This window comes from Colletotrichum chrysophilum, assembly GCF_026319265.1.
Source record: "Colletotrichum chrysophilum strain AFK26 chromosome Unknown scaffold_68, whole genome shotgun sequence".
NCBI classification, from domain to species: domain Eukaryota; kingdom Fungi; phylum Ascomycota; class Sordariomycetes; order Glomerellales; family Glomerellaceae; genus Colletotrichum; species Colletotrichum chrysophilum.
In genome coordinates this window covers 35,630-61,772 of record NW_026517355.1, presented here as the reverse complement: position 1 = coordinate 61,772, position 26,143 = coordinate 35,630, and the positions used below count along the sequence as shown (strand labels likewise).

Sequence of the window (26,143 nt, the reverse complement as noted above, 5' to 3'; positions counted from 1 at the left end):
CGGTTCCATATAAAAGTTCCCTCCTCCTTCATCGCAATCCCATTCGCCATCACACCACATCACCTCCTTGCGACATACCATTGTTATCGCGCAGCAATCAACATGTCGTGGAGAAACCAGGGAATTACGGGTTCCAACAACATCCCTCTCGGGAAGCGCCGTTTCGGTGGCGACGATGAGGAGCCTGAAGCCTACAGCAACGGCAACGGCAATGGCGAGCTGAAGCGCGGTCGCAGCCCAGAGCCTCGTAAGTCTCTTCGGTTTGGCGCCCCCGAGTTTTCGCAACATAATCTGACATCACGAACAGGCACCGACGGCGATGGACCTCGACGCCGAAAGAAGAGAAACCGCTGGGGCGACGCGTCGGAGAACAAGGCTGCCGGCCTGATGGGCCTGACGACGGCCATCACGGCGAACATGACGGGCGAGCAGCTCGAGGCCTACACTCTGCACTTGCGTATCACGGAGATCAGCCAGAAGCTTCGTATCGACGACGTCGTCCCCGCGGATGGAGACAGGTAAGCTCCTTCGCGTGCATACCCGATGGTTTTGGCTAACTCTCTAGATCCCCCTCTCCGCCTCCGCAGTACGACAACCACGGTCGCCGTATCAACACCCGCGAATACCGATACCGCAAGCGCCTCGAAGATGAGCGCCACAAGCTCATCGAGAAGGCCATGAAAACCATTCCTAACTACCACCCGCCGCAGGATTACCGCAGGCCCACCAAGACCCAAGAAAAGGTCTACGTGCCTGTTAACGACTATCCAGAGATTAACTTCAGTATGATTGCTAACCCTCTAACCCTCCTAACCAAAATTCTTGTTTCCCTTGTTCCCTGCCTGGATCTCGGCCAAACTTGTCATGCATCCTCCAGGTGTCTTGTCAGACCTGGCCTTGTCAGATCGGGACCGTCACTACTTGCTTCACCCTTTTGATACAGATACTAACGCGTAGCTCTCCCATTGAAGTTGGCTTACTTATCGGACCCCGTGGCAACACTTTGAAAAAGATGGAAACAGAATCAGGCGCCAAGATTGCCATTCGTGGCAAAGGCTCCGTCAAGGAGGGAAAGGGTCGTTCCGACGCCGCCCACGCCAGCAACCAGGAGGAGGACCTGCACTGTCTCATCATGGCCGACACAGAGGAGAAGGTCAACAAGGCCAAGAAGCTCATACACAACATCATTGAAACGGTACGTTCCTACCCCTCGTTTTTTTCGTCACCTGCTAATTACCCTCGAAATAGGCCGCCTCGATTCCCGAGGGACAGAACGAGCTCAAGCGTAACCAGCTTCGTGAGCTCGCTGCTCTCAACGGTACACTCCGAGACGACGAGAACCAGGCCTGCCAGAACTGCGGTCAAATCGGTCACCGCAAGTACGACTGCCCCGAGAGACAAAACTACACTGCCAGCATCATTTGCCGTGTCTGTGGCAACGCAGGACACATGGCCAGAGATTGTCCCGACCGCCAGAAGGGTGCCAGCTGGCGTAACGATGGCAGCGCCCCCGGTGGCAGACCTGCCGGTCGTATTGGAGGCGGAGATGCCGTCGACCGCGAGTACGAGGTATGTTACCACAATCTGTTGACTTTTGCGACACAAGCTAACCCAAGCAGCAACTCATGCAAGAACTCGGCGGCGGCTCCTCCAGCGGTGCCGCTCCTGCGCGCATCGAGGCCGGCCCTGGCTCGTACAATAACGGCCCCAGCGGCGACGCGAAGCCCTGGCAACGTGGTCCCACTGGTGGTCCTGCTCCCTGGCGCAGCCGTAACAACGACTCGCGAGACGATCGTGACCGCGACGGTGGTGGTGGCGGCGGCGGCGGCGCTGCTCCTTGGGCTCGTGACCGTGGCAGCCGCCGTGATGAACACGGTGGAAACGGCGGCGACAGCTACTACGGCCAGGGCTACGGTGGCCAGTCCTCTGGTGCCGCTCCCGGTGCCGCCCCTTGGCATCAACCTCCTGGAACGCAGAACAACGGCTATGGTGGTGGCTACGGCGGCTACGCTGGATACGGTGCCCCTCCTGGCATGAGTGCTCCCGCGGGTATCCCGCCTCCTCCCCCCGGCGCTCCCGGTCTCGGTGCTCCTCCTGGTCTGGCCGGTGGTCTGAACGCGCTCATTCAGCAGTATGCCGGTGGTGCCCCCCCTCCACCTCCCTCCGACAATGCTCCTCCTCCGCCCCCAAGCGACCAACCTCCCCCGCCTCCCCCGGGTGCTTGATGCAACACAGCAAGGACAACAGGCAACTAACAGGATACTGACGGCACGCGCCGACTAACGATGGACTAACGACCAGGGATTCAACATGACTTCCAGGTTGCCGGTACCCGTACCCTCGTTCATGTGAAGCAGATCCGAGAAGCAGAAGGCGCAGATGAAATTGTATGATAGATTGAAGTCGGCACTAATTTATAGGGTCCTTCGTACGCCACAGCATGGATAGTAGTAGTTCATCTCATTTTTCAAAATTGAATCCGTTCACGTGAAGTTGTTTGTAACAGCCCAAGCGCTGTCTCGGAGTCGGATCCGAGTGTGGACGCCGAGAGTTGCTCCAGACAGATGTCCCCCAAACCTTCGTGCACCACTCGCCATTCGTGATTGGACTCTCCCCGAATACGTGCAATGTCCCAATTGAGTCGCACCACCCCAAGACATCGACAGGCGAACCGGCGCAAAAGCAGGCGCAAGCTGCATGTCGAGCGTCGCAGTTGCATGAGAACCCCGCATTAATGACATCCATATCGCAGGCTACAGGCCGCCGGAGGCGCTCTAGTGGGCGCTGGTGGAGGAGGTCGCGAACGCCGGACCCAGGGCAGGAGGGAGCTTGGGCCACCTTCTGCGCTAGGAGTGCTGTGCATCATCCACTTTGAGCGTCCCGCCGTCGCGCAAGAGATACGGGTACGGGGCAAGCGCAGCATGGTCCCCAGACAGCGGAGCAGTAGACCAGCCTGGACATGACGCATTCCCATACTCTTTCATGTTTCCGCGCGTCAGCCTCCTCAACTCCGAATCCTCCCACCGACATACGTGCTGCGAGAGCCTTTGTCACACTCGTTCCTAACCGAGTATTGTCATCTTCCATCGTTTTCGAAGTACCGCTATCTCCGAGCGATACCCAAGACTACCGGCAGCCATGGCTGTCAACCCGTTCGGGTTCACCAAGGGACCGGTCACCTTCTGGCTGATTGTTGTATACGCAGCCTTCCTGATCCCGCTTGTTTGGATTCACGAGACTGTTCCCAACTTCAAGCCAACCGACGGACTGAACGTCACCGAGGCGTGGCACGACCTGACGACCATCACGAGGCAGTACCACCCGTACAACAGCCGTGCCAACGATGAGGTCGGCAACTTCCTGCTGAAGCGGATCGAGGAGATTCTGAACCGAAATGGTGTCGAATGGACCAAGGAAAAGGATGCTGGCGGCATTGTGCGAACCAAGGCTCTTGTGTGAGTATCCTGCACAGAGGTGAATGATGCCGAAGCTAACATTCAAGCAGCGAGACATCTACCTCGCCGGTTGACAAGATAGCCTCCCAGGGTCCTCGCGTCGCCGTGTTTGACGACACGATCTCGAATATATCCTACAACGGCAGAGAAACTGGCCACTACTTTGAAAGCACGAACAAGCTCGTGTACATCCGGGGCACCGAAGACGAGGATGGCGAGTGGTGGAAACGTGATCAAGGCCGCAAGATTGGCAAGGGCGGTGTCCTCGTCAATGCTCACTATGACAGTGTTTCCACTGGTTATGGCGCAACTGATGACGGTATGGGGTGCGTCAGTATACTCCAGATGCTCGACTACTACACGAAGAATGTCACGGGTCGTCAGCCCAAGCGTGGCATTGTTCTCCTTCTCAACAACGGCGAAGAGGATGGCCTTTACGGAGCCATGGCATACGTCCAAAGCCCTCTGTACTATTTCACCACCACGTTCGTCAATCTTGAGGGTGCCGGCGCAGGCGGACGAGCAATTTTGTTCCGCGCCACCGATTTGGAAGTCGTCAAAGCATACAATCATGCGCCACATCCTTTCGGCTCTGTCGTTGCTTTCGATGGATTCCAGTTGGGCCTCATTAAGAGTGGAACCGATTATAGTGTATGGAAGGACAACTTTGGCCAGCGTGGTCTGGACATCGCCTTCTACCGTCCTCGCGCCAGATACCACACCAACCAGGACGACACCCGCCATGCGTCCAGAGAGAGCATGTGGCACATGCTGACCAACTCCCTGGCAGCTGTCGACCATCTCCAGAAAGACACGTCCTCCTTCACCGGTGATTCACCAGCAGAAGGAGACAAGAGGAAGGTGTCAAGTGGCCATCCCACCGAGGGCGCCTGGTTCGACATGTTTGGACAGGGCTTCGCCGCTTTGGAGCTGCGTGGCCTCTTCGCATGGGCTTTGACTCTGCTCATCGTGACACCATTGATTCTTGTCCTCGTCAGCTACCTCTTGTCCCGAAATGACAAGTACTACTACTTCTCTCGCAACGCCAAGGTCGACGCAGACGATGCGTCCATCTCCCTTGGAGGGTGGAAGGGTTTCTTCCGAATTCCGCTTGCCTTCGTCTTTTCCGCCGGTCTGACGCTTGCTGCGGCTTTCTTGACCCACAAAGTCAATCCCGAGATCATCTACAGCAGTGAATATGTAGTGTAAGTTCCCTCAAGAGCAAACAAAATCGAGTACCTCTGACACGACTAGATGGGCAAATTTTCTCTCCTTATTCTTCATCAGCTTCTGGCTGATCTCGAAGGGAGCAAGCTCCATGAGACCCAGCGGTCTCCAGAGAGGATATGCCCACATCTGGCTGTTCATATTCAGCTGGACTCTTCTGGTTGCTGCAACGGTCCTCATCGATCGATTCAAAATTGCCGGCGTCTATCCACTGGCCTTTTTTCACTCGGCCGTGTTTGTCGCGGCACTGATCAGCCTCTTGGACCTTTTCGCTTTGCCGGCGAAGAAGGATTTTGCCGAAGCAGCCTACCACGACCAACAAAATCGCGATGATGTTGCCGAAGTTCCCAACTCGGATGCTCTGATTTCTCCCGCACCAAGCGAGACCGCCTCTCGCGCACCTGCGGAAGAACAAACCGGAGAGCCGACGGAGACCAGTGCTCTGTTGGGCGGGGAGAATGCAAACCATGGCACGATTCGACAGACTTTCACTTCGGGCTACCGACGATCTAACGCAGCCGCTGCGGGCAGCGACAGCGATTCCAAAGCAAAGGAAGATGCCCAGTCGCCGCAGGAGAAGGAACAGCCATGGGCCGCCAAGTTGCCCTCGTGGACCTGGATTGTTCAACTTCTGGTACTGGCGCCGATCAACATTGTGGTTTTCAGTCAAATCGCGCTCTTCATCACGTCTGCGTTAAACCAAGTCAGTGCAGATGGTATCGATTCGCTGTGGTCGTACCTGATCCTGGCTGTCTTCAGTGTTTTCCTTCTCCTGCCAGTCATCCCTTTCATTCACCGGGTCACATACCATCTGCCTGTGCTGTTGGTCTTCCTCTTTGCCATCACCCTTGTCTACAATCTGGTTGCGTTTCCATTTTCCTCGGAAAGTCGTCTCAAGGTCAGGTTCCAGCAGTCTGTCCAACTGCAAGACGAGTCCTCGTTCGTTCACATCACCGGCATCGAGAAGTATGTTCGCGAGATGATTAGGGAGCTTCCTTCAGCTGTCGGCCAAGATATTTCATGTCACCCATCTCGACTCGAACTCCATGAATGCGTGTATAACGCAACGGCCCTGCTGCCCAAGATAACAAGCAGCCTATCCAACGACTCGGCCAAAAACAAGTACGCTGACCTTATCACCTTCAACGTGAGCCGCTCGAACTCGAGCGACTACAAGGCCACGGTTGAAATCGATGCCAAAAAGTCCAAGTCTTGTACGTTGTCGTTGTCTGACGAGGTCTCAGCTTGGCACGTCCACGAAAACGCTGGAATTGAGACCGTTTTGGGGAAGCCAGAAGGGTCTCCGGTGACCAACATCGTCCTTTGGCGCAGAGATTGGTCAAAGCCTTGGACTGTGGACTTGGAATGGGCCAAAGGTGGCCCGAAGGTCATCGCTGCGTCTTCGCCCTCGGCAGATTCTCCAGCCTCCGCCGTTGGTCCAGACGCCCATGAAGAGCTCCGACTCCGTCAAACAGACGGCCCTCTGTCTGATCTACCCCGGCTTAGGGGTAAGATTAGCTGCGCATGGAGTGACGCAAACGTTTTGGGCACCATTCCTGCGTTTGACGAAGCTTTGCAATATGCCCCAGAATGGATTGCGGTCACCAAGAATGCCGCTGCTCTCGTCGAGGGCTACCAGAGCATTAAGATCTGAGCTGGCAATACCAAATGCGTTCTACGGCAGTTGTGTGGAGGGCAACACGGAAAACGATTTCTCATTTCTCTCACTTTGGTTGAGATTCGGACGGCAACACTGTCTGTCACATTGTTTGCATTGGCGTTTGAGCATGGCTTCATCGCTTTGGGTACGGTTATTGGTTATTTTTATCATCAGCACGCACTTGTTACGAGACATGCATTGTCAACGATGGGTGGATGTCACATGAAGCATGGATAGGTGGTATTTGTTAGGAGCATTTAATCAGAAGCATTGTTCATTCTCTGCCAAAGCGCCGAGTGTTTTGCTCCCCAGTGACGGGCATCGTGCCCCTCGGCCTCGTATTTCTGATCGTCAAGCATTAAGCTGACGATGGGGTATTATGTCTGAACGGTCAGCACTGCGTGTGAATATAAATGAAAAGGTCACCTACTGTATCATTCTCTCATCATGCTGGTCGTCTCGATCGCATGTTCTCAGTATTGCATACGTCAAAGCCATCCTCACTGCTGCATCCTGTCGGCTCCTCCTGGCTGCTCATTTGCATGGTATTTTTCAAGGAACTCCCTCATCTTCGCCCACAGCTCGGCCTCCATGTCGCGCTCGACCTTGTTGTTGCGGCTGTTGAGCCACCCAACGTCCAGGTTGCCAATGGTGCCAACTCCATTTGGCTCCAACGAGGGTCTGGCGACGATCTTGGCATCCTCGTTCATGACAACCTGCCTTTCCTTAGAAGCGTCGTTGCGGAGCTTGATGATGCCGGCCTCCTCGAGGCCCATGATCTGGCGCTTCATATGAACGTCGACTGTGTGAAGGGTTGACAAGAGGGAGTCCATTGAGTCTTTGAAGAGCTGTTTCTGGTCTTCGGGGGAGACGGTACTTGTGGTGTTGGACGACGAAGACTGGGGCTTGTTGCTCAGGGCGGACATGGCGGAGGAGGTGTGGTTCATGAGCTGGACAATGTTCTTGTCGATGTCGCAGAGTTGCTGAATGCGTTCTTCGAGGGTGAAGGGCTCGGCGGGCTGATCGCCTGACATGTTTGTGTCGGCCATGTTTGAGGATTCTTTGTTTGCCGCCTCGATCTCGAATCCTTCAAAGCGACGTCAAGGATGAGATGAGAGGTTGAATGAGTGAAGCTCAAAAGATACATCAATGAGGTACCGCGTCGCAAAGAAAATGTGGGCCTGGAAGGTGAAAAAGGTCGGAGCTCCTTCCAATGATTGGGGAAGCTCGCAGTGCACCAGTCCCGAAATAGGCTAGCGCGACCTTTGATGGATATTTTCCGCTGCCAACCTCTCTTTCCACGTCTTTGCAGCCTTGCAGGGGATCGAGCCTCACTCATCGGGGTGACGCGACAACATCAAAACCATCAAGCTTCTCTCAGCGAAAACATAGCCATCAACACCGAGCAAGGCCCGGATCACTTATTCATCGTAATCACTCTCAGTTCGAATTTCCGTATAGATATTGTCGCTCTTTCGCGACCTAGATTCACGTTTGCGACCACGCGCCTCACCTGCCCGACGAGGAGGATGTACCATCAGTTTTGGACCGAGTAATCGAAAAAGGACGTCAAGAAGACTGTAAATCTAGGAAGATACGATCAAAATGTCGGCCAATGCCGGTCAGACGGGAGCAGGAGCCCCTGCAGGAGGAGCTCCAAACGCTGGAGGCGCGCCGGGTACCTACCAGCAACCTGCATCTACAACACCAGGCGCCGCAGCTCCTCCAGTCTCGACAACCCCCATACCGCCTCCTGCCACCACACCAGCGCCTGCGCCTGCCCCCGCTGCCGCTCCAATGTCGAATCAAAATCTGAACCAGATCGTAGGTGTCCTATTTATTCATGTTTATTCTCAGGCGGGGTAAGGTCGATGGGGAAGGTGCTGCCTGCGAGGTGGTCGTAGCGACGGTGGCTCTTTCATCACGAGTGTGATGAGGTGAGATTGCCCACAAAGAGTCTCGCTCTCTCATGTCCTGCACCAGTTTCACCTGTCAGAAGCCAAGACGAAACATCATCACCGCCTCATTTGTCGAGTCTGCATCATTTCTGTATCGACTTTTGCGCATCTGGAATTATGTCGCGAGCTGCAACGGTCCAAGTGGCCCAATATTTACAGCCTCTTGATGATCTATTCTGGAACAGGGTGCATGGAGAAGTATGACGCCAGATACTATACGACGAGGACAATTATGGCTGGGAGAGGCGGAAGGCGCGCCTCTTGATCCCGCATCTTGATCAACGTCTTCAACGATCCTTGGATTATTGCTAACAGAAGCTTTAGGTCACAGACTACCTTCTCAAAAGGGGTTATACCCGTACCGAGACCATCTTCCGCCAAGAATCAAGTCACCTGGGTCCAGACGGTCGACCCATTCACAACAAGGTCGACGACCTTGGCCCGAAGAAGTACCTCAAGGCCTTCAACCTGCTGCGCGAATGGGTCGAGAACAACCTCGACATCTACAAGGTGTGCTCTCAGCCTCCTCCTATCTGTCAATGCTAACACCTCCCAGTTCGAGCTGAATAAGCTGCTTTGGCCCGTCTTCGTCTACTCCTGGCTCGAGCTGGTCACGCAAGGTTACTCGGAAGATGCTAAGAGCCTCCTCAACACCCTGAAGCCATACTTTGAGAACATCCACGGCGACGACCTTAAGACCTTTTCCACCGTCACCCTGGCCCTCCACGCCAAGGAGAACCCCACCACCAAGCTCTACCGCGAGAACAAGTATCGCATCCCCCTGAACCAGCATGTTAGCGGCAATCTCTTCCACTTCCTCGAGCGTGAGCGCGACAACGGCGGCGCTGTCATTACCTACATCCTCCAGACCTTCTGTCAGCTGGATTCGACCTCTCGCGGGCCTATCGAGCCCTTTAGCTTCGAGGCAATCTACCGACGGAGTCAGAACCTGGACTTTGACGAGGTTGACCTGCAGGAGGGAATCCCTGGAGCCTTCACGGGTATCTCCAACCGAGACCTGCTCGACAAGACTGCGCCTTTGAAATTGGGTGCTTTGCCAATGGAGGAAGATCTCCGCGACGACGTGCGGGCTGAGCTTGCTGATGAGGATGCTCTCAACCCCCCGCCCGATGGCAGGTCTACTCTGGTCGACGAGTTTGACCGCAAGATCAAGAGGGAGGAGAGTGCGGATGGCCCTAACAGAAGCGATCTGCCTCTTCCCCCGTCCCGCGCCCGCGATGTTGTGATGGAGATGCAGAAGGTTAGAGAAAATCGCGATCGTTTCAAGATTGAGGGCCGCACTGGTGGCGTTGGCGTTCCCGTCAGCGCATGCATATTTACATTCCACAACACTCTCGGAAGGTAAATCTCGTCTCTTCTTTGCTGGTGAACGCAGCTAACCAAACAGTGTCGCATGCATGGACTTCTCCCAAGACCACGAGCTGGTCGCAGTCGGCACCACTGACTCCTACATCCGCGTGTGGCATCTCGAGGGCAAGGCGCTCAAGTCAAAGAGAGCCGACGAGAAGGATTTCAAGTTCAACAACCGCAAGCTCATTGGCCACTCTGGACCGGTATACTCCGTCTCCTTCTCTGACGCCATCGCCAAGCTTGAGCACGCGCCGTTTGGCGAGGAGGGCAAGGGCGAGCAGCCCATTGAGACCAGCTCGAAGCTGTTGCTGTCTAGCTCCGCCGACGGCACCGTTCGCATCTGGTCTCTCGACATTTGGGCCTGCGTGTGTGTCTTCAAGGGTCATGACGGTCCCGTTCTGAGAGCAAGCTGGAGTCCTCACGGACACTACTTCTTGACGGGCGGTTGGGACAAGACGGCTCGCATCTGGATGCAGGACCACGCCTCGGCCCAGCGCATTCTTGTCGGACACGACTCCAGCATCTCTGCGGTTGCCTGGCATCCAAACGGTACCTACGTGTTCACCGCCTCTGACGAGACGGACAAGTCGGTTCGCATGTGGTCTGTAGTCACCGGCCAGTGCGTCCGCGTCTTTAGTGGACACACGGATTACATCTCGTCACTTGAGTGCGCACCCAACGGCAAGATCCTCGCCAGTGCCGATAACAGCGGCAACATCTTCTTCTGGGACATCCAGAAGGGCGCGCGGATTAAGCGGTCTCGCGGCCACGGCAAGGGTGGCATCTGGTCGATGAGCTTCAGCGTCGAGTCCAATGTTCTCGTGTCTGGTGGACAAGACGGCTCTGTCCGTGTATGGGATGTTGAACTGCCTGCCGAGGGCCATAAGGTTGTCCAGCAACAGGTTGGAACAGCGCCTGCGCAAGAGGGAAGTGATACCATCGTCGCTGCCACAGGACAGACGGAGCGTCCGAACGCAAGCACTCAGGGAGCTGCTGGTGGTAGCTCCAGCGCACCAAGCAGTGGCAAGAAGAAGGGCAAGGAGGTGATGATTACGCCTGACCAGATCAGCGCGTTCCCGACCAAGAAGACACCGGTCATGAAGGTGCAGTTCACGCGGATGAACCTGATTGTGGCCGGCGGCTGCTACGACCCCGACCGCTGAAAAGGATGACGAAGGCCGCCGAATAATGTTCTGGGCGGGTGGAATTAGATTGCTTTCATCCAGTTTGGCGTTGGGGGCGGGGACGAAGGGCAGGCATGTCTCTATAGGATAACCAGACCAGGCAGCACGCATGCTAGCCGTCTCTGTAAATCAGAAATACACTCGGTAGTTACTTCATCTCCTTGCGATGTTTTGTTCGTCGGGCTGGAATGTCACCCACCATTTCGGTGTGCGGTGAGTGATGACTACAGGGGACGCCATTAAGCAATGGCCTGGGGCAGCTACAGGGGCCTTTGGGGGCTCCCGATCGGGCGCTGTGGCTGTAGCTCCCAATACCGAATGGGCAGCAGCGAATCACATGGTGCGGAGCAGCTGGTACCTTCGCATTGAGCGTCAGTAAGGTGAGGTAAGACCAGAACCAGAAGCGGCCGTGCTGCCTTGTCTTGCCTTGCGTAACCTCCAACTACGACATCCCGCCCTCTTCTCTCCCCCATCCGCCTGCGTGGTCTTGATCTCGTCGACGCCAATCCAATCCACGAGTATCCCGATTACTGCGCAAATACAATTACCATGGATCCTCTTGAAGAGTCGCCCTGGGGCGATTCGCAACCCACCTCCGAGCCCAGCTCCCAAGCGCCCTCCTCCCAGAACGAGCCGTCGACGACGACGTCGCAGGCCGAGGCCAAGTCGGACGCTCCCAGCTCGACCTCCGCACCCCGTCCGTCACGCTCCGGTCCCGTCCGCCGTCTAGTCGCCCAGCCCACCCGCCTTGAGGCCGTCGACGATCCTCTCGGCCCCTTGGGCCCTCTCGGCGCTCCCGCCGCCGCCGACAATGGCGCCGACGCGGGCCTGGACGCTCCGCCCGTCCCGCCGCAGAAGGAGCAGATGGTGATTCGCACCACGATGCCGCAGCAGCAGGCCAGACGTTCCGGACCGGCCGACCCGCACCGCATCGACGACGACGAGTACGACCGCCCCTCTGGCCCGAGACAGCCGCCGCCGGTGCAGGCCGCGCATCCCAGTCCCGTGCGGACGCATACCCAGCCCAGCGTGAGCGTGGAGCAGGCCAGCAAACCGACCTTTCAGATCACCGTGGGCGACCCGCACAAGGTCGGCGACCTGACCAGCTCGCATATCGTCTACTCTGTGCGGACCAAGGTTAGTCGGGAAGAACGCATGATGGGTTGGGCTGGCGCTAATGAGGTGTAGACTTCTTCCAAGGCTTACAAGCAGCCCGAGTTCGAGGTCAAGCGCAGATACCGCGATTTTCTGTGGCTCTACAACACACTACACGGAAACAACCCTGGAGTCGTTGTGCCGCCTCCGCCGGAGAAGCAGGCCGTCGGTCGTTTCGAGAGTAACTTTGTCGAGGGACGTCGGGCTGCTCTCGAGAAGATGCTGAACAAGACCGCTGCCCACCCGACACTGCAGCATGACGCGGACTTGAAGCTGTTCCTCGAGAGCGAGTCTTTCAATGTAGATGTCAAGCACAAGGAGCGCCGAGAGCCACTTCCCACCGAAAGCAAGGGCGTTCTTGGAAGCCTGGGCATCAGTGTTGGCAGCAGCAGCAAATTCGTCGAGCAGGATGATGTAAGTGCAGTGGTGTTGTATGTATGGTGCACGACTAACAGCTACAGTGGTTCCACGACCGCAAGGTGTACCTCGACGCACTCGAGAACCAGTTGAAGGCGCTGCTCAAGGCTATGGAGACAATGGTCGGCCAGCGGAAGATGATGGCAGAGGCTGCCGGAGACTTTTCTGCGTCCCTGCACGCCCTCTCCACCGTTGAGCTTTCGCCATCTCTGTCCGGCCCCCTGGATGCGCTGTCAGAGCTCCAGCTGACCATCCGCGACGTCTACGACCGCCAAGCGCAGCAGGATGTCTTGACCTTTGGTATCATCATTGAGGAGTACATCCGTCTCATTGGTTCCGTCAAGCAGGCCTTCGGCCAGAGACAAAAGGCGTTCTACGCGTGGCACTCGGCCGAGTCTGAGATGCAGAAGAAGAAGAACACCCAGGACAAGCTGCTGCGGCAGGGCAAGAGCCAGCAGGACAGGCTGAATCAGGTCAGCGCTGAGGTCGCTGACGCGGAGAGGAAGGTCCACCAGGCTAGGCTCCTGTTTGAGGATATGGGCCGTCTGATGAGGGCGGAGTTGGACCGCTTCGAGAGGGAGAAGGTGGAGGACTTCAAGAGTGGAGTTGAGACGTTCTTGGAGAGCGCGGTCGAGGCACAAAAAGAGGTACGTCACACATCCATATATCACAGACACACATGCTAACAGGCGCAGTTGATTGAAAAGTGGGAGACGTTCCTGATGCAGCTGGACGCCGAGGACGACGAGACGGTCTTTTACCGGCCGCCGGTCATCCAGTCCTCGGGCAAGCCGCCCGGCAACACGGCTATTGACAGGGCTCGTGCGACTATCAACGACGACTCCGACTAGAGGGCCGGCGCAGAGTTACGGCGCAAAAAGCTAGCTTACACCATCCTTCCAACGCAAAGCAGCAGTTTTTTCTTCTTATGAGGCATGAGATGGCGTGGGGGGCCGGATGAGTTTGGAACCAAGCGCATGTGTCGAGCCTTTCTTTGGTTGTTTATTGTTGTTGTACATATATGACAGTAGAGACCCCAGTGGTATAGGCTCAGGGCTCTCCGTAATCCCCGACTCGCTGCAGACCCGGGCACCCTGGGCGCTCTGAATCTCCTCCAACCGTTTTACCATTCCATCCATCGTCCATCGTACAAGTCCATTCATCCATCATCGCCACGTCTATGATGCACCCTTGACCTTTCCAAAGGTCTTGGCTGACTTCAATTTGTTCTGGTCAATGGAAGCGCCATAGTCGCCGATCAAATCACCCAGGTCGTAGGCGTCGTCCTCAGCGGCGGCGGCGGCGGCGTCCTTGTCCTTTGCAGCAGCAGCATCCTTTCCGCTGCCGGCCTTTGCGGCGTCACCGCCCTCGGCGTCCTTGGGGCCCTCGGCGAGATCGAAGGCGCGGCCGAAACGCTGACGGAAGGCGGCGAGCTTTCCGGCCTCGTCGACCTCGACGTTCTGGAGGGACTTGTCGGTGGGCTGCCACAGGGCGTGGTTGCGGGAGTCCTTTGCGGAGCGGACGAGCGGGGTGGGCGAGGTGGAGCGCAGGGTGTAGGTCGAGCCGTCGGAGAGCTGGATGAGCTGGGTGAAGGTGTAGGGGCGGCGGACGCGGGGGACAAAGGTTGCTGCGCGGGTTTGCGTTGTCGTGAGGGTGGGAGTGGGCGTTGTGGAGTTGTATGGCGCTGGCGAGGTGCGGGAGGATGATGTGAGGGTCGGGCGGAGGGCGAGGAGGCTTGTTGGCCTCGGCAGGTGGGAGGGGAGTTTTGACATTTTGGGCGGAGGTGGTGCGCGGCGGGCGGGCGCGATTGACCTGTGGTGGGTTGGGAATCTGAAGCTTTCGTGATGCTGCGATGCGGTGGTGAGGGTGCTGCCAAAATTTCGGTTCGGGGCCGGGAGGTTCCGTGCACGGTAAAGTGGGTGGGTTTGGATGGATGGCGCACCGGGGGAGGGATGTACTTATCGATAAGGATTTTTTCTGGGCTCTCGGGGGTGAGGGACCCTTTACATCACAGCTTCTGGGAGCTGCTGCAAGGGCCCAGAGGACAATACAATTACACCAACGAACGGAATTTTTGACGAAATCAGCGGCAATTGAGGCTTCGCGACTCAAAAAGGACTGAAAGCTTCAGCGAAAGCAGAATTTGGCAGAAATTTTACAGAGGCATGGTACCTGGCGCGCAATGAGTGTGCTGGGGAATGCGCTGCGCCGGACGGCCCGGGCGAATGTCTGCGGGGAGACGTCGCGGAGGGCTCTTTTCGGAGCGTGTAAGCTTGATATTGCTTCTTCTTGATGTTTAGTGTGTAATTGACGTCTTGCAGCCCAGATCCGTGTCCCGACGAGACCGCAATGCCCCCTCGGCCGAACAACCACACCGTCCTCCGACCTCCTCCGAGCGATACACACATCACCACGGCGGGCGTCGTCTACATGGCGCACTGAGCCGCCGACACCGCCAACGAACAAGGTTGATATGAAGGAGGAGCTGCCGGACCAGCTGCGCGGCGTGATGCGCCGGCTGGCGCACTCGGTGGTGGTGTGCACGTCGACGGACCGGGACGGGCGGCCGCGGGGGATGACGATGTCGAGCTTCGTGAGCCTGAGCATGGACCCCGTGCCGCTTGTGAGCTTTAACGTGCGGACGCCGAGCCGGACGCTGGCGGCGATTGAGGATTTGGGCGGCCGGTTTAATGTGCATGTGCTGGCGGAGGGGGAGGCTGGGGCGCGGGTCGCGGAGTGGTTCACGAGGGGGAATTCGGGCGGTGAGGTGTTCAAGGAGTTGCCTGTGGGCGTGGAGGTTGAGGAGGAGGATGGGGAGGCGCCGGTGCTTGGGGGAAGGGGGGTGCTGTTTGTGTTGAAGTGTCGGGTGCTCGGGGAGGGGGTGGTGAGGGTGAGGGATCATGTTGTTGTCGTTGGGGAGGTGGAAGGGGTGAGGAAGGGGGATGGGGAGGGGTTTGGGCTTGTTTACGCGGATCGGAAGTATCGTGTGCTTGGGGATGTTTTGGTGAAGGGGGAGGAGAGGTGATGAGGCACTCTTCAGTGTTGTGAATCAATTTGTGGGCGGATGCGAGGTGTAAGATACCAATACGAAGATGCGGATAGAGTGTACATTAGGGAAAATCGCCCACTTGAACCTACTGGGGGCTATTTCTGATGGAGGCATTTGCATTGCATGACTTTGCGAGGTGATTGTGAACATCTGTTCTCCATATCGAGAGGAAGCCTGAGATTATGAGCCACTCGGTTGATCCCGAGGGGGGATGAGGTGCGACACGGAGGCCGCGTTCAAGATCCCATGGACAAGTCTTTGGATACCAGCATCGCCGTCGGCTGTGTTGAGGGGCTTTTATAGCTTATCCGGCATGGAATCACCGTCAGCTATAGTGGCGCTCTTGTAGGAGTGTCCCATGTAAAGATCATTCGTTGCAGCTGGGCAACAAACAAAGAGCCAGGTTATTCAACGAAAGGTGACGGATGACAAAAGTCAAGTACATCGACACCATGAGAGGGGATTGTCAGACTCGAGCGGATATCTCATCATTTGAGGACAAATTGAGATATGCGGGACACAGAGGAGTTCCGATGATTTATGTGCCTGACCAGACGGACGGGATAGCCGTTGGCGTTGCGGGAGGCCGGGCCGTTTCATCGGAAATGCGGAGGCGGAGACGGAGGCGGGGTGGATGCAATCCGGCGTCCGATTAGTCGCCCGGCGGTCACGATGCCGGCTGCCGGAGTTTGATAGTGTTGAAGAAATAACAGATATCCAGGAGTTGACCTAGCTGCACGCTGATCTACTAGAGGAGCCTAAAATTGGATGTAATCGTAATAAGGGAGAGTTTCTTTCGCAATCTTTCGGTTTCGTAGTATTTCCAGCAAAACCGGTTCATCACAGGGTTTGAGGATGAATGCTTGTAAGACGGTCTTGGGGCCTGGTTTCTGTTCATCTTTTGTGAGATGGACCATACTAGAGAAATCAAGAGCCTCGTTCTGGATTGCGCAGTGTTATTGACGCCGAGGTTGAGGCCTTGCTAGTTACCGAGACAAGGAAAGACTCATGGAAGTCGGAAGAAGCCCATAGAAATATGTTTCTGAGTCGGATGGCCGGCTGTGCTTACGCCCTGCGTCCTCACTGCAACTCCCCAGGAATGTGGTCAATAGCCCCGGTCAACGCAGGCAAACATGGTCTAATATGTGATCTGAAGGCCCCCGGACCAAGCTGTCAATGTCGCAACAAGACATGGACCGTGCGACAGCCCTGGTGTGCCAATAATTGCAGCTTCAGCATGGGTGTCGATGCGTTGGCACAGGCAGACTGAGTGATACGGGGAAGGACGCCTCACTTTCAGCCTCGCGGGAGGGTGGGACCTAGCGGCTTTCACTTCAGGGACCTCGCGGCCTTGCCCGGGGCTGACCAACCCAAGCTGCCTGCCCGGGCGCTGCCCGCATCTTAGTCTACCAAAGGGCAGCCTGCAGGTAGGCGCCAGCGCCAGTCCAGGCACCAGAGACGGGATTGGAGACGGTGAGGGGGCGACCTATGTCTGGCGGCCCACGCCGTCGCCTTCTCGCTCCAAGGATCTAGAACCACATTGCCTGAGGTGTTGTGGAATGCGAACGGGACAGAAGATGCCAGCAGCATCGAAGACTGTTGAGGCTATTCGCAAAATGTTCAAGGAGGGGTAATGGCGACAGGCAGCACCGTAAATGGAAAAAAGAGGATGACCGCCCGGATGGAATACCCCACTGAGGGGAGGGTGCCACTTTGCAGAGGCAAGAGGCAAGGAGGGACACTGCCTGCCTTGCCTGGATAGAAGGACTTCGAAGCTGTGAAAGCTGTGTATGCTTGCTTGCTTGTTCTATTGGACGTCTGTGAGGCATTGGCAAAGGCAGCTCAAGCTCAGCTCCCTTGGTGGCAATGGCACAGTGAAAGGCACCGGCAGGCAGACAAACAAAGGCGGACAATGGGGAATGGGCAATCGCAGAAGGCGCCTTCCCATTCTCTTTTTTTCCATCTGCTGGAAGGGACCACGGCCCATACGCAGCAGGCAGTGGCCCGGTGGTGCATCTCCATCCAGCCCGCTAGAGGTGGCCCCCAGATCAGCCAATCAAGCCCCCCGCACGGTTGCTGTGGTGGCAGGGCAAGCGAATCAGAGAAGGGTCTGGAAGGCCTGGAGGTGATGGAATCGCATAGAATTTCTGAGCTGGGGGGTGAGCGTCGCTGCTTTGGGCCAGACGGGTTTCTTTTTTAGCCTCCTCCTCTTCCCCAAGTCGCTGCTTCTTCCAATTCTTTTCCTCACATCACACACCTCTCTTCTCTTTTTTCACATTCTTCTCTTACGTCCATCTCGATCAGAGCAGCGAAACACCTGCCGCATCGTAGAAGATTTGTTCATCAAGGTAAGAAGCTGCTTCCTGCCGCTGTTGCTGCTGCTCCTCCCGCTGCCCCTCGTTCCCGGTCCCTCGTCCAAGCATCTAGAAACGCCACCCCTCATTCACTTTTTGGCTTGCATTTTCTGTCGCAATCGTCGTCAGCCTCGTCGACGAACTTCACAATTGCATCCCATCTTCCCAAGAATTGTTGTCTAGAGACTGTCGATTTCGTCCGTCTCTTTTCGTCTTGACCCCTCTACCCCGCCATTCACCGCCAACCACCCCGGCCGTTTGCAACACCAGCTAACAATCCTCTCCAGAATCACGACTGTTACGCCCTAGATACCCACATCCTCCATCACAATGTCTTCCCCCGAGACTTTCGAGTTTCAGGCTGAGATCTCTCAGCTCCTGTCTCTCATCATCAACACCGTCTACTCAAACAAGGAGATTTTCCTTCGTGAACTTGTCTCCAACGCCTCTGATGCCTTGGACAAGATCCGCTATGAGTCCCTCTCCGACCCCAGCAAGCTCGACTCGGGCAAGGACCTGAGGATCGACATCATCCCCGACAAGGAGAACAAGACCCTCACCATCCGCGATACCGGTATCGGTTTCACCAAGGCTGTAAGTAGACCTGCACTTCCCAATTCACCTTCAGCTGCTGATTCCCACAGGACCTTGTCAACAACCTCGGTACCATTGCCCGCTCCGGCACCAAGCAGTTCATGGAGGCCCTCACCGCCGGTGCCGACATCTCCATGATCGGTCAGTTCGGTGTTGGTTTCTACTCTGCCTACCTCGTCGCCGACAAGGTCACCGTCGTCTCCAAGCACAACGACGACGAGCAGTACATTTGGGAGTCGTCCGCCGGCGGCACCTTCTCCATCACCCCCGACACCGAGGGTGAGGCCCTTGGCCGCGGCACCAAGATCATCCTCCACCTGAAGGATGAGCAGACCGACTACCTCAACGAGTCCAAGATCAAGGAGGTCATCAAGAAGCACTCCGAGTTCATCTCCTACCCCATCTACCTCCACGTCACCAAGGAGACCGAGAAGGAGGTCCCTGATGAGGACGCCACCGAGGAGACCACCGAGGAGGGCGACGAGAAGAAGCCCAAGGTCGAGGAGGTCGACGACGAGGAGGAGGAGAAGAAGCCCAAGACCAAGAAGGTCAAGGAGACCTCCATCGAGGAGGAGGAGCTCAACAAGCAGAAGCCCATCTGGACCCGCAACCCCCAGGACATCACTCAGGAGGAGTACGCTTCCTTCTACAAGTCCCTCTCCAACGACTGGGAGGACCACCTTGCCGTCAAGCACTTCTCCGTTGAGGGTCAGCTCGAGTTCCGCGCCATCCTCTTCGTCCCCAAGCGCGCTCCCTTCGACCTGTTCGAGACCAAGAAGACCAAGAACAACATCAAGCTCTACGTGCGCCGCGTCTTCATCACCGATGACGCCACTGACCTCATCCCCGAGTGGCTCGGCTTCGTCAAGGGTGTTGTCGACTCTGAGGACCTTCCCCTCAACCTGTCCCGTGAGACTCTCCAGCAGAACAAGATCATGAAGGTCATCAAGAAGAACATCGTCAAGAAGTCTCTTGAGCTCTTCCAGGAGATCGCCGAGGACAAGGAGCAGTTCGACAAGTTCTACTCTGCCTTCTCCAAGAACCTCAAGCTCGGCATCCACGAGGACTCCCAGAACCGCAACCTCCTCGCCAAGCTCCTCCGCTACAACTCCACCAAGTCTGGCGACGAGCTCACCTCCCTCTCCGACTACGTCACCCGCATGCCCGAGGTCCAGAAGAACATCTACTACATTACTGGCGAGTCCATCAAGGCCGTCACCAAGTCTCCCTTCCTTGACTCCCTCAAGGAGAAGAACTTTGAGGTTCTCTTCCTTGTTGACCCCATTGATGAGTACGCCATGACTCAGCTCAAGGAGTTCGAGGGCAAGAAGCTCGTGGACATCACCAAGGACTTCGAGCTCGAGGAGACCGAGGAGGAGAAGGAGAAGCGCGAGAAGGAGGAGAAGGAGTACGAGGGTCTTGCCAAGGCCCTCAAGAACGTCCTCGGCGACAAGGTCGAGAAGGTCGTCGTCTCCCACAAGCTCGTCGGCGCTCCCTGCGCCATCCGTACCGGCCAGTTCGGTTGGTCCGCCAACATGGAGCGTATCATGAAGGCCCAGGCCCTCCGCGACACCTCCATGTCCTCCTACATGTCTTCCAAGAAGACCTTTGAGATCTCCCCCAAGAGCTCCATCATCCAGGAGCTCAAGACCAAGGTCGAGAACGACGGCGAGAACGACCGCACCGTCAAGTCCATCGTCCAGCTCCTCTTCGAGACCTCCCTGCTGGTCTCTGGCTTCACCATTGACGAGCCCGCCAGCTTCGCCGAGCGCATCCACAAGCTCGTCCAGCTCGGCCTCAACATCGATGAGGAGGAGGAGAAGACCGAGGGTGCTCCCGCCGCCGACGCGCCTGCCGTCGAGACCGGCGACAGCGCCATGGAGGAGGTTGACTAAATGGGTTTGGAATGACACGGATACCAGAGAAAAGTTCATTGGAGTTGGACGGTTTTCGGTTTTTTAAGGTTTCGGAATGTTTCCATAATTCCCCCAGCTTAGAAGCATGGGTGTATTCTAGTTAGCCCGTCATGATCATGAGACAGATGAGGTAGACGCCAGAATTGGAACGGTTAAAACAGTTAATCATGGTCCTATTGTGATATCTTTCTGTGTCCCCTCAGAGGCCAACGGCGCTATTGACGAAGTGAGGCATGAGAATTTCAGCGGGCGCTTGTTCATCAAGCGTTCACTAATCCCAATTCCTGGAGCTTCGATTTAATGTTTCGGACGAGCTTTGCAACGCAGCGCCCAACCTGACTCATCGCAGCCTCAATCGCCACAGCCCTAAGATCTACCGGCGATCGAAGGCAAAGCCCCGCGATTGACGCCACGCGGCCCACCCTGACGACCGGAGACACGCGATTCATAAGCCGACTTCTGGGCCATATCCGCATCCGAAATCAGTTGAATATTTCGGCTAGCCCTTTTGGCTCAGTGGTAGAGCGTCGCACTCGTACGTACGTGATCATGCGAAGGTCCACGGTTCAATCCCGTGAGGGGGCAGTTCCTTTTTGCATTTTCGTCTTCTTTTCGAGTCAAGACGATTATCATCACATCTTCTGTAGGGTCCTTCGTGATTTTTGCTCATTACGATTATAAACCGCTGTAAAAGTGCTTTTCTTTGAAAGAGGCCCACGCTTTCATTAACAACTAACACGACACTTTTCCCCTCTCACTTTCATCTTCCCGCCTTCAATAACTCCGTCCAATCTCCTCCCATCAACAAACACATCCTCGCATCCCAGCTCAATATCGCCTGATGTCCCCTCCGGCGTCCAGACCTCCGCCTCAATCGTATCCCCTCTCGCCTCAACAACGGCCCCAAACTCCCCTCCAGCACCACCGCCATCACCCCACGCCGCCCTCACGCTCTTCAAATCGCCCAGCATCGGCCTAAACACCCACCTCTTCCACCCGACGACCTCCAGCCCGACGGCCTTGAAACTCAGCGCCTGCGTCGGCCCCGTGGACCAGCTGTGCGAGAGGGAGGTGTAGGCCGCGTCGTAGTTGTAGCCCCGCCGCGAGCGGTAGTACAGCGAGCCGTTGGCGGACATGCCCTCGACGAGGGTCTCGCCGCCCGTCATCTGCGGCGCGTCGAGCATGTAACCCCAGGTGCGGCGCATGAGGCCCAGCGCGCGGAGGGGGCGGGCGGCGGCGTAGTGCGCGAGGACCTCGATGCTGGAGATGAAGGGGGAGATTGTGTCGGGGAGTTCGGGGGTGACGGGGCCGATGGGGTTCCAGTTGCGGGTGAGGGCGGCGGAGATGGCGGCGGCGTGGGACGGGGAGGTGGTGAGGTTGTAGAGCAGGGCGAGGGCGTTGCCGTCCTGCGGGTGGAGGAGGGCGCCGGCTTCGGTCTCGTTGTCGCGGTAGAGGGAGGCGGCGGGGTCCCAGAGGACGGCGTTGTAGGCGGTCTTGAGGCGGGCGGCAGCGGCGGACCAGGCGCGGAAGTCGGTCGTGCGGGAGGTGGCGGCGGCGAGGGAGGCGAGGGAGACGAGGGCGTGGTGGTTGAGGGCGTTGAGGGCGGAGTTGAAGCCGCCGCCGCCGAGTCGGGCCCAGTCGTTCGGCTCGACCTGCTCGGCGAGGCCGACGGGGTTGGCATCGAGGGCGCGGAGGATGTAGGACACGCCGGAGGAGATGCCGGGCCAGTGGGCGTCGACCCAGGAGGCGTCGCTGGTGAAGATTGCGTAGTTGAAGCAGGCGATGAGGGTCCAGGCGTGGTAGGTGTCGCTGCGGGCGCCGCGGCGCCAGGAGCCGGTGGTCGGGCCGGCGAAGGGGAGGGCGCCGGTGGTGGCGTTCTGGTACATGAACATGGTCTCGAGGGCGTAGTAGACGGATTCGAGGCCGACGGGGCCGAGGCCGAGGTAGGCGGTGGTCCCCGCGATGCCGAGGTCGCCGGGCCAGACGGCGCGGTCGCGTTTGGCACCGTCGAGGAGCATGGGGCCCTCGGCGCCGAGGGTGGCGTTGTAGGCCCAGCCGGGGTTGACTTGCGGCAGGTGGCGGGAGGTGTTGGGGGGCGCGATGTTGGTCTGGGCGGTGAAGACGCCGGCGTACCACGCGCGGGTGAGGAGGTCGTCGTCCGGAGTGTGGAAGTGGCCGTGGTAGGCGGAGGGGTCCGGCTGGGAGGGGGAGTAGGCGAGGTGGCAGATGATGTTGGAGAGGGTGACGGGGGCGAAGGCGTGGATGGTGAGGTACTTGAAGCCGCCGCGGAAGCGCTCCGTGGGCATCTTGTAGGAGGTCTGGGACGGGGCGAGGGAGACGTTGAGGGCCTTGTCGTAGTCCTGGGTCGGGACGGCGCCTGTGTCGTCTGAGATTTCGCGGACGAAGGAGGGAGACTCGGCGAAGGCGAGGGAGAAGTGCGGGGTGGTGATGTTGGCGATGTTTGTTGACGTGTTTAAAGAGATGAGGCCGCCGACGTAGGGGAACTCGAGGGAGACTTGGGAGTCTGCCGGGAGACTGAGGATGTAGGATCCATCTTGGGCGGTCGTCACCTCGGCGTCGGAGGTGATGGCGTGGATTCGTTTAGGGGGGACGAGGCGGGTTGACGGGGACTTGATGTAGGACTCCCAGGGCCGTGATGGAGATGGCTCAATGGCCTGGGCGAAGGGGAGGAGGGCCAGCAGCCAGCTGAAGCGTGCCATCGTGAGACCTTGCGAGGCGTGCCATTTTTCGAGATTGGGTATGCGGTTGGTGGTTGCTATTTCTATGGTGTTGTGTGGTTGGTTGTCGTAGTGGGGGTTGGAGATGGACACAATTTCCCCGCGATTTCTCCAGGTTGAGGGGATGTCGGGGTAAATCTGCGCGAGGGGATTGGGGGGCGTCTATCCGCGGGCGGGGTTGAACGGTGAGTATCGTCGTATTTGTGCCGTGGGCTTGATGCAGGCTGTATGCGTGTATGCTGCCAAGGTTTGTCGTCACATCTGCGATCGAAGTGCGGTGAGTAGCATTGGGGGGTCGATTGCGTCTGCAGCCCAGATTGATGTCAGCATGCAGGTGTTGTGGGTGGTCAGGCGAGTGGTGAGCAACGGCGATGGAGGTTCGATGAGACTGAGATCTCGCGTTGGGTTGAGGCACGATGGCGGACTTGACGAAGAAAAGGCATCAATGGCTGGTGGTCCTAATTAACATTGTGCATCCGACCGATTGCCTTCGTCTTGAGCTACCGCTTGGCAACTCCATCGGTCCGCCTCCGTGAGGGACTCATTTAGTCGATGTCCAGGCTGGAATGCTTTACCATCGACTCAACTTCTAATCGTCCACCATCCGGAGAAACGCCCTTGACATGATGCTAAGCTTGAGATACTGATGAAATACGGCTGGTTTGCCACAGCTTTCGCTCAAAGTCTGTAGTCAGAGAAATTGAACTTCTGAAGTGTTCGAACGTTCGAACTCATCAAGACTTCCTCAGTATCGAATCATATCAGGTATAAATTGACACTGAAGCAACGTCGGACATTGCTTGCCTTCTCACAAATATATCCTTTCGAAGAGCTGTGCCCGGACATAGATCTAAGTCTTCAAAGAACACTGCATCAACCGAGCACTGCATCAGCCTAGTAGGCTGCAAAATGTCTACGACGGCCGTATTATTGTCTTCATACATGTAATGATTACGAATAGACGGACACCAGCGACGATGGGAAACCGAGGTGTATGGAATAAGCGTGGTGAAGTTGACGTCCTGGACGGCGTTATACGTGACTTTATACTCTCTTGATCGAAATCATCGCCAGATCAGAACGAATGCAAAAGCTCGGAATATTTGTGAGGGATCCCGTCCCAGATTTGACTGGACCTTTTAAAAGAAACACGGCGAGATGAAGGGTCTCTTCGTTGTCTTTCAAGGGCGCCACTACCTAACGAGGAGCTCAAGTCATCAAGCTCACGATTAGCCTTCGCAGCTATACACACGGATCATACAAAACGTGGAGATCCACAGTTCATCTCTGAAGCAGACAATCTTCAATGCCTGTCTGTCCGGCGTTGATTGTGGCTTCATCAACTCTACTCCAAGCTGGAGAATCATGCAGCGTCGGTGAAACTTGTATTGGCGGCTGATGATTGTGAATGTCCAGTGTGTCATGACGCTATATCATTTTCCGACATTTCTGTGGGTTGATATCCCCGTAATCCACGGGAATCAAAGACGAAGAAGACTTTCAAATCAGCTTGACTAGTTTCCGAAGCTCACAACACGCAATGCCGACGCGTGGCCAAATACTTATACCGTCTTGGCTCTTTTCAAGCTGGAGGCATGGGCATTACACTGATTTTGTGCGACTAAGGTCATGCAGAATGTTGGTATTTATCTGGTGTTCCGTATAGCAGCTGAGAACCACTATTTTTTGGGCACTTTCGCCATCCATGGATCCTTTGCACTTGGAAAGCCTCAATAGGGGCCCACGGTAACGCCCGTTAATCAAGCCGCAGCTGAGAGCTGCGGACTTCGAAAGAGGCGACTTCTAGATAGCACAACAGCATGGCCGAATTGCGATGGGCACTGTGTTGTTCGTGTATGCAAAGAACGTTAACACAAGAGACGATGTCAGAGCAGGAAGAAGAAGGATGTTGAGGAGGCACAGGCAGTGTGGACGCCTTTCAAGTCAGTCTAAACGCGTCTAAAGTAAGAAGAAGCACAGTCACAAGTGGAGAGACATGATAGCCCGTCCCCAGACACAAGATTCTGCCGAGTTGGTTCTTGACCATGGGGATGAGTTATATAGTACACGAGCGATGGTACCGCCTTCAAAAGCACCATTTTCGTAACGAAGCCCTCGAGAACCATTAAAGACCTATTTCAGTAGTATAAAACACTGCCCTCGCCACAAGCAATGAAAGGTTCAAGCACCAATGCAAACGCAGGCGGTATACCTTTCTCTTCATGCCTGGAAGTTACGTCTAGGACGCTGCCGACTTGCGTGCCCATCATGTTTTGGGACGACTTCGACTGGCAAATCACATCACCCAAGACCTCTCGCCGTCCTTGTCGGTTGGTTCTGTCTGAATATGCTACTATTGAGGGGCGATGATGGTAATCGTGTATAGATTCAAACACGAGACTCCCGTTGGCGGACCTCAGGTCGTGGTGCATCGATCGGCCTTGCAATGCCCCAAATGGGGAGGTTACAGACTGCTTCATCCACCTGCACAATCGAAGATGAGTATCTGCGGGGAAATATGAAAGCTGCGGGCAGCCGTCGTATTTTATACCGATCTTTCGAAAGGGAACCTGTTGATCTTGAAGTTAGCAAAATGTCGCACTCTGCTAATGTCTGAAAGGATTTGAGAACTTGTTACGCGTTGTGACTTACTAGCTCCCCTTGATATCGAAACATCTCTACTGAAGCAGTATAAAGGCCATTCGGATGCGAATCGGATGCGAAACAAGATAGAAAATCTTATCAATGATGTCGGTCCTGGCGAAGGAGAATCCGCAGGTCCATAGCTGCCAAGTTCCCTCTGACGCGATCGCGTTACTGCGAGGATGATGTCTACAGGCCTAGTATCATCTGCGTGAGTCTTTTATGCTGTGGTATCGGTCGTCGCTGGACGTTGTTTCTGGCAGAATACTTGAGAATGAACGGAGATGGCCACACGATTGATCTAGGTCGACTGCCTAACGCGGCTCGTGTAGGAAGACCGCCGCAGCTGATGTACTTTCCAGAGACAAAGCTCAGAGATCCGGTACCACTTTCTCTGTGGAAAACACCATTCCATTCGCTCT

The 26,143-nt window shown here is 56.4% G+C and overlaps 8 protein-coding genes and 1 non-coding gene across 9 annotated transcripts; 6 read left to right on the top strand and 3 right to left on the bottom strand.

Annotated features, from left to right (window-relative positions):
* Positions 1-102: 102 nt before the first annotated feature.
* On the top strand, positions 103-2,225 carry BBP1 (Branchpoint-bridging protein; the record flags this gene model as incomplete). The annotated part of the gene is made up of 6 exons (XM_053180818.1): positions 103-247; positions 308-518; positions 566-783; positions 972-1,195; positions 1,249-1,569; positions 1,620-2,225. 6 exons carry the CDS (start codon positions 103-105, stop codon positions 2,223-2,225), a joined length of 1,725 nt encoding a protein of 574 aa, XP_053035210.1.
* A 913-nt stretch (positions 2,226-3,138) lies between these two features.
* On the top strand, positions 3,139-6,336 carry COL26b_008043 (uncharacterized protein; the record flags this gene model as incomplete). The annotated part of the gene is made up of 3 exons (XM_053180817.1): positions 3,139-3,455; positions 3,506-4,660; positions 4,743-6,336. The coding sequence occupies 3 exons, from the start codon at positions 3,139-3,141 to the stop codon at positions 6,334-6,336; spliced, it is 3,066 nt and encodes a 1,021-aa protein (XP_053035209.1).
* Positions 6,337-6,842: 506 nt separating this feature from the next.
* COL26b_008042 (uncharacterized protein) lies at positions 6,843-7,391 on the bottom strand (the record flags this gene model as incomplete). Its single annotated transcript, XM_053180816.1, has 1 exon — positions 6,843-7,391. One exon carries the CDS (start codon positions 7,389-7,391, stop codon positions 6,843-6,845), a length of 549 nt encoding a protein of 182 aa, XP_053035208.1.
* A 748-nt stretch (positions 7,392-8,139) lies between these two features.
* On the top strand, positions 8,140-10,834 carry COL26b_008041 (uncharacterized protein; the record flags this gene model as incomplete). Its single annotated transcript, XM_053180815.1, has 4 exons — positions 8,140-8,166; positions 8,625-8,810; positions 8,857-9,662; positions 9,709-10,834. 4 exons carry the CDS (start codon positions 8,140-8,142, stop codon positions 10,832-10,834), a joined length of 2,145 nt encoding a protein of 714 aa, XP_053035207.1.
* Positions 10,835-11,404: 570 nt separating this feature from the next.
* On the top strand, positions 11,405-13,278 carry COL26b_008040 (uncharacterized protein; the record flags this gene model as incomplete). Its single annotated transcript, XM_053180814.1, has 4 exons — positions 11,405-11,992; positions 12,044-12,424; positions 12,472-13,074; positions 13,117-13,278. 4 exons carry the CDS (start codon positions 11,405-11,407, stop codon positions 13,276-13,278), a joined length of 1,734 nt encoding a protein of 577 aa, XP_053035206.1.
* A 327-nt stretch (positions 13,279-13,605) lies between these two features.
* COL26b_008039 (uncharacterized protein) lies at positions 13,606-14,199 on the bottom strand (the record flags this gene model as incomplete). The annotated part of the gene is made up of 1 exon (XM_053180813.1): positions 13,606-14,199. One exon carries the CDS (start codon positions 14,197-14,199, stop codon positions 13,606-13,608), a length of 594 nt encoding a protein of 197 aa, XP_053035205.1.
* Positions 14,200-18,160: 3,961 nt separating this feature from the next.
* On the top strand, positions 18,161-20,319 carry COL26b_008038 (uncharacterized protein; the record flags this gene model as incomplete). The annotated part of the gene is made up of 2 exons (XM_053180812.1): positions 18,161-18,424; positions 18,475-20,319. The coding sequence occupies 2 exons, from the start codon at positions 18,161-18,163 to the stop codon at positions 20,317-20,319; spliced, it is 2,109 nt and encodes a 702-aa protein (XP_053035204.1).
* Positions 20,320-20,842: 523 nt separating this feature from the next.
* On the top strand, positions 20,843-20,925 carry COL26b_008037. The gene has a single exon. It is a non-coding gene; the product is annotated as a tRNA-Thr (tRNA).
* Positions 20,926-21,065: 140 nt separating this feature from the next.
* Positions 21,066-23,060, bottom strand: COL26b_008036 (uncharacterized protein; the record flags this gene model as incomplete). Its single annotated transcript, XM_053180811.1, has 1 exon — positions 21,066-23,060. The coding sequence occupies one exon, from the start codon at positions 23,058-23,060 to the stop codon at positions 21,066-21,068; it is 1,995 nt and encodes a 664-aa protein (XP_053035203.1).
* Between the last annotated feature and the right edge of the window lie 3,083 nt (positions 23,061-26,143).